At 32.1% G+C, this 7163-nt stretch overlaps 1 protein-coding gene across 1 annotated transcript; it reads left to right on the forward strand.

Annotated features, from left to right (window-relative positions):
- Positions 1–373: 373 nt before the first annotated feature.
- Positions 374–2634, forward strand: LOC111275001 (uncharacterized). Its single transcript, XM_022860070.2, has 3 exons — positions 374–561; positions 655–784; positions 1587–2634. Exons 1-3 carry the CDS (start codon positions 429–431, stop codon positions 2560–2562), a joined length of 1239 nt encoding a protein of 412 aa, XP_022715805.2. The 5' UTR covers positions 374–428; the 3' UTR covers positions 2563–2634.
- Positions 2635–7163: the final 4529 nt, after the last annotated feature.

Genomic DNA, 7163 nt, shown 5'->3' on the forward strand with positions numbered 1-7163 from the left:
ACATTTGGAACTACGTATAAAGAGGAGGCATTCCAGATGTATATTAGGGACCTCAGAATATGTTGTGAATTAGGTGCACTTCTTTTTTTATATATATAAATGAGACTTATGATTTGAATTTTAATACTTAGAATTAAGAGTTTAATAGTTTATCAAAACGAGGCTGTTGGCACATGTACTTGTCACTTATCTCTATCTCTAATTTCTATATAAACGATTCCCTTGTAGCTCTGTCTCTTCAGTAACAACTCACCACTGTCTCTCAACTCCAATTGAAGGCAAAGCTAGCCACCATTGCTGTCAAACTCTTTCCATCACTGATTCACTTTCGCAGGAAGCATTTCCAAAGTTCTTCTAACAATTAAGAAATTGAGAATTTATGTTATTGATTTTGTCACATAAAATCACCTTAATTTGTCTTACCCAGAATGGGAAGGATTCCATTATGCAGTGCAGATGGTTTGAAGAGAGGAGCCTGGACAGCTGAAGAAGACCAGAAGCTCATAGCTTACATACAAAAACACGGTGAAGGAGGTTGGTGTTCCCTGCCCAAGAAAGCTGGTTAGGTCTTTTCTGTTTTTGTTCTTCCATGACTTGATGCATCAATTTTCTTTATTTTATGGAAAATGATCATGTTTCTTTGTTGATTTTTAGGTCTTCGAAGATGTGGGAAGAGCTGTAGACTGAGATGGGTAAATTATCTGAGACCTGGTGTTAAGAGAGGAGACTTCACCTCGGATGAAGCTCAAACCATCATTGAACTTCATGCTGCATTAGGCAACAGGTGACAGCAAAGCTTTTCATTGACCAACGCAAAAATATTACTATATTCTTGCTAAACTTAGTTGTCATTTAGATTTTACTGTATTTTCGGTGTGATGTGATTAAATTTATCGTATTTTTAGTTGAACCCAAGTGTTAAAGGTCAAATCAACATTAATTTTTCATTAATTTTTTTCAATCACAGATACAGTAATTTTTTTTTCAATCGTAATTATAGTAATTTTTTTATTAATTTTTATCTAATTGTAATCAATCTCACCATCGATCCAAATGAAATCTTAGACCAACAACAGCAAATTTAAAAGAAAATGTTTTTAAATAAATTCGTTATTTTAACTTTAGGTTTCTCTAGAATATTGAATATATTTACATTATCATACTTAAAATAATATCCAACATTTTCTTAGAAAAATAAAAGTAAAGATACAAATGAAGAAAATCGGTTGTCTTTTTATAAAAGAAGATATAATATAGGAATAAAAGATAGGTTGTTTTTTAAAAAAGAAGTCATAATTTAGAAATAAAAAAAGGATTTTAGATGATGAGAAGTTAATTTAAAATTAATGCATAAATGTCATCTCTTAAGGATAATTATATGAGTTAATTAAGTTTTGAGTTCTACATTGTTACATATGATGAGATGCAAATTTTTGTCCTTCAAGCAAGAAACAAGAATGAGATCCTTCGAATCAGCACTGCCCTTTTCGTCCTTTTAAGAGATTAATTATGTTTTTCTTTAAGTGTTTGGCTCTATGGGTTGTTGTCATGATCAATCTCACCTATATAATTTTTTTTTCTTCAAGGTGGGCAGCAATAGCCAGGCACTTACCAAACAGGACAGACAATGAGATTAAGAACTATTGGAACGCTCATCTCAAGAAACGCTTAGTTAATTTGGGTATAGATCCGGTGACTCACAAGCCTGTTGGCACGGCTCGTGGCACCTCATCCAGTGAAAATTCCAGCACTACTGTGGTCAATACAGACTCAATGATCATTCTTGAAGAAAATGCAACATCCAAAGAATCTGAACCCACATCGCAACAGCCAACATCATCAAGGTCCGCTTCAGCTTCAGTTTTACTGCTCAATAAGTTAGCCACTAGGGTCACGATATTGCAATGTGTTGATCTTGATCCCGTAAGAGCTTGTCAAAGATTGCAAACAATGTCATTTAACAGTACTACTAACGATGGTGGTGCCAATAGTGAAAGTTCTACTGCTACAATTTGCCACCCTACATCATGTTGTCAGGGAAATAATGCATCAATAGCACTAGACATGTCAGATTATTGGCCGGTTAATATTTCTGATCCACTTACAACACCTTTAAATTGCTTAGATTTGTTGAATATAGTACTTTCTCCGGTGTCAGCAGATCATGGAAATGCCGGTGATGACGGTGGTGTTAGTTTTGATGCAAACATCGAGTATCCTGATCTATCTGATGCATTAAGCATCCTAGAGGGTAATGCATCTGAACCTGCAAGGTCTTGTTCGAGTACATCGTCTCGAGTTTTAAACAACATGGCTTCCAAATTCGCTTCATCGCGCTGCATTGATGAACTTTACAATTGGCAAAACCGCAACAACATTTCACCAGGACCAATCCAAGGTGACCATAGTGTTACTACAACAACTATCGGTGATGGTGGACTTTCAACCAACGACATAAATATTGATGATATGATCTTTGATACGGTAGGATCTCCCGTATTTTATAACCCAAACTACTTAGAAAATGAACTAGTGCCATCAAACCTTTTTTATATTTCTTGAACTAGAGCGATCAAGCCTCAAATATTGATGAATATGCATAAGGGGCATCATGAGTATCATTATCTAAATCATGTATGTATGAATGTTTCATATTTGAGCATGACAAAGAACCCGAAAACATTTATCTGAAGAGATTGCGAGATCAAACATTGCAACAAAGAATTTTGATTTGATTAATGATGGACAGATTCATACATTTGACCGGTCTATTTTTTCTTTCTTTCTCGTTACTTTAGGAGTCATTCCTTGTCAGCTAAATGTAGATTGAATCATTAAATGCGCCATAGAATTTGAGCCTTAACAAGTTTGAAGTTCCCTTGTCCTATTTTTTTTTAATATAAAACTTGTGAATTTTTTTTGTTCAAACATTAATAATTAAATGATGTTAAATATATTACTTTTAATTAGATAGGTTGATATTTGATGTACCGCTAATATATAGTTTTTATATATTATTAATGAATCGAATGATACTATCTTATGAGTGAGGTAAATCAAATGTTACCTCCTCATTTATTAGTAAATTTTTTAAAAAAATTATTTATTTTTTTGTATATTTATTTTAAGAGTTGATGTTTACTTATTAATGAAATAATATTATTTGATTTACTGATAGTGTATAGAATCTATATATTAACAATACATCAAATATAAACTATAATTAAATTCAATTAAAAAAATATTTTAGAAAGTCTAAGCATTCCTAATTAGGCACCAATAAAAGAACGAAGATATTAAGTAGTGCCTAGTGATATCACTTTAGATAATAAGGTAAAACATATAAATAGTCACTCAATTTTTGGAATCTTTTCTAAATGTTCATTTAAACATTAAAATTTTAATTTAATTACTTAAATTTAAATAGATTTTTTTTTGTCACTCAATCATAAACGTCTAACAACGTACTGATGTGGCATTACCGCGTAAGTTGTCAGGTGCTACATAGCACTACCACCTCATTTATTAAGATTTTCATTTAGATGAACGATGAGATTAATTATTGTGAGGTTGAAAGTAGTAATAAAAATTACTGTAGCTATAATTAAAAAAAAAATTATTGTAGCTGCGATTGAGAAAAAAAATTAATAAAAAATTTATGTTGACTTAATCTTATTAAAGTTAACATTTAAATTCAATTAATAATACGGTGAACTTAATCATATCGTACCGAAAATGCAGTGAAATTCAAAAGGAGATTTGGTCATGCAGCATTGATATCGTGACAATATAAATTTTAAAAAAATTCAGTCACTTAATTTTTTAAAATTTTTTATTTTGATCCTTTAATTTTGAAATTTTAAAATTTGATCACTACTAAATAAGTTCTCAATTTTTTTAAAAAATAGAAATAATTATTTGATATTTTTTTAATATATATATAGTAATGTTTTCTTCTGATAAATATAAAGGTAAGTAATGGAGTTCGTAAGAAGGCAGAAAGAGCAAAAAGCAATCGGCGGTCATTTTCATCAACAATCTACCACAAAGAATCCACTGGAGATAGCTACAAAAGGAATGTATGAAGTGTGGGAAAGTAGTAGATGTTTCTATTCCACATAAAAGGGGCAAAAGTGGCAGAAGAATGGAATCGTCAGATTTTAGTCAAGAGAGGAAGCAAGGAGAGCAGTATGAAATCTCAATGGAGTGAGGCTGATGAATAATACGATTACAGTGAACATTGCCGATTTAATCCAAGAGATTCATATTGGGAAAAGGCAAGAGTAGATCAAGGGATAAGGAAGATGGAAGTTAGTACACAAAAGCAAATCAGGGAGGTTCAGGACGACAGTAGCAGAAACGATAATGATACAACAAGACAAATTGATAGGAACAATACAAGAAGAACCAAACTACAAGCTTGGTAGAGGAAAATAACAATGGAGTAGAGGTATCCAAAACTACAGAACTGAATGATTTAGCCCAGTTAACAGGTGAGAGGGAGGTAATAGAATATATTGCCAGGGTGGACGATGAGGTGCTTCATTGGTTGGAGAGAAGTGCTATAGGTTTTTGTAAGGAATATTTTGAAGAGGATGATTTACTGGAGATAAAACGAAAAATAGGAAAGGAAGTAATCATAAGGAGAATATCAGATTATTCATTTCTGATCACATTTGAAGATGAGGAATTGTTTGAATTCATGAAGGTGCAGAATTGGAACGTACTATCCAGTTGGTTCAAAAGGGTTGAGATACGGTCTGAGAAGTCCACTTCCAGTAAAAGAGGTGCATGGGTAACCTGCTATGGGATCCCTTTTCATGCATGGTGTATATAGACATCTCAATGCATTGCGCAAGGGTTTGGAGATTTCATTTGCATGGATAATGATTCATTGAAATTGTAGCCTTTTAATAGAAGCCACATGTACATCATTACCAAGTTAAAAACAGAGATAGAAGGTAGAATCCACTTGAAAGTGGGAGAATTAGTATATCCGGTTGTTATATCAGAAAAAAAAAAAAAAAAAAAAGGTGACAAAAGTACAGAGAAATGGCAGGATGAAATCAGTCAAGTTCGAAGAAGATGCTAGGAGGAAAGTAAACAAGAGAAAGAAGAAGAAATTTTTGAGGAAGTCGAAGAGTCAAGTGTAGGCAAAAAAAAAAAGAGAGGAAATGAAGCAGGTAGGGGACAGGAACAATAAAAAACCTGGTACTTTGGAGCCTACCTCGGGAACTGGTATGCTGGTAGAGAAGAAAAAAGATACAAGAGAAAGGAATGGAGAATGGTAAAAAAAAAAAAAACGTAATTAAAACTCAGCCCTCAAAATTGGTGGAGGGAAGCTCGAAAAATAATTATACCATGGACCAGAGTAATGTTAAGGGGGTTACAAGTAATAGAGATGAGGGGTTAGAAATGTCAGACGCGGCGAATCCTGAAAGGGGAGAAATTATAAGGAGTATGGAACGTGTGGGCCTTTCTAATTTATCTAATGTGCTGGCCTAGTATAATCTAAATGTTGATACAGATATAGAAGAGACAAACGTGATCAGTAGGAATAGTGAAGCCTTGCCGGGAGCCAAGAAATGGAGATCTTACGAAGAAATTAAAGAGAAATTGTCTGGAAGGATAAACAAGAGGAAGGAAAATAGGGAAAGAAAGCTGTAAGGTGAAAGTGATTGGAAGTCGACAAAGGATTGAAGACCGTGTGGTGAACGAATCTATGTCAGATGGAGATTTCATCAATTGTAACAGGGCACGGGGCAAATGGAATGGTAGATGAAGATTTGCGCGTGGAAGCAGAGGCAAACTGGGATGTGGGAAGGCAACTTGGAATCTCGGCGTTGGGAAGCGAAGAGGTGATCAGGAAGTTGCAACAAATGGAGCAACTACCTCAGAAACAAAGGGCAGTATAAGGCAGATAGGAGGGTAAACTCTCAAGCCCAAACTTTTCAATTTCAATTGTATTTTATTTTTGTAGATTGGTGATAGGGGGAAAAATTTTAAGAATTATTAAAGGAGAAAGGAGAAGAAGAAATCTTAATTAGATTCTGAAATTTGGTTGAGGCGTTACTGTTGGGATTTTTTAGCAATAGGTGTTGGAAAGTGTGCATCAGAGATGAGAATTGTTTCGTGGAACATTACAAGTATTCCGGGAGAGATGAAGATGCAAACAGTAAGAAGAATGATAAGGGAAATCAATGTGGAAATGGTGTTATTATAGGAAACACAATTGGAACTACGTGATGTTAGGAAGATAGAAAATATATGGCCGAATGGAAATGAGGATTGGTTGTAACTGATGAGATTGTTGCAAGCAGATGGTATGCAGATGCTGGAAGAGTGCCAGCAGTAATGATTTTGGCTAAGAAAAAAAAATTATTTGATATTTTTATTGCATGAAATTAAATTATAATTTTTTATTTTATTATAATTATATCATTTAAATTAAAAAAACAAATACTATTTAATTGTCAAAATTAATAAAATAACATTGCTTCTATTTATTTTCTACAAATATAATTAATTCTCATTTGTTTGCTTAATAATTAATTAATTAATTAATTTTTATATATGAGATCGTAATTAAAAAATAATAAAGAGGTTGTGAATGATTAGATTTGAATCCTAAATTTATTTAATATCAACTTTTAAAAATAGTTGTTTGAACAAAGTGAATAAATATAAGAATGTAAATTTTACCAATACCTAATAAAAAATTAATTTTTTATTTGAATAGGAATGCGAATGGGTATTATATTGTGAGTATGGTGATATGGATGAGTATAATTTTAAATTTTTGTTGGATATAGGGATGGTGATTGGTAATATAGCTGTTACATTGTACCCAACTCTACATATATATTTATATATATTTAGTATATAAAATTTTTATTAAATAATATATATTATTATTTTAGATTAATTAAAATTAATATGTTTTTGTTGAAAATATATATATTAATATATTTTATAAAAAATTACCTAAATATATAAGATAAAAATAAAAAATTTTAATTTTTAGTTTTTTTCAGAGCTATGGGTATGGAGATTACTAATATTGATTAAATACCCATGACGATGCGGATAGGAATAAATTTAAAATACCTGTTATGTATGAGTACTGAGATGGATATAATATAAAAATCTAGGGATAGGGATGA

Source organism: Durio zibethinus, chromosome 17 (genome assembly GCF_047325235.1).
Source record: "Durio zibethinus cultivar Kanyao isolate XHJ-2024 chromosome 17, ASM4732523v1, whole genome shotgun sequence".
NCBI classification, from domain to species: domain Eukaryota; kingdom Viridiplantae; phylum Streptophyta; class Magnoliopsida; order Malvales; family Malvaceae; genus Durio; species Durio zibethinus.

What these genes read in the sequence shown, in the direction of transcription:
- LOC111275001 (XM_022860070.2), top strand. Translation starts at nt 429, where the DNA reads ATGGGAAGGATTCCATTATGCAGTGCAGATGGTTTGAAGAGAGGAGCC. An exon ending in TTCCCTGCCCAAGAAAGCTG is followed by an intron (nt 562 to 654) that starts GTTAGGTCTTTT and finishes GTTGATTTTTAG; the next exon opens with GTCTTCGAAGATGTGGGAAG. An exon ending in CATGCTGCATTAGGCAACAG is followed by an intron (nt 785 to 1,586) that starts GTGACAGCAAAG and finishes TTTTTCTTCAAG; the next exon opens with GTGGGCAGCAATAGCCAGGC.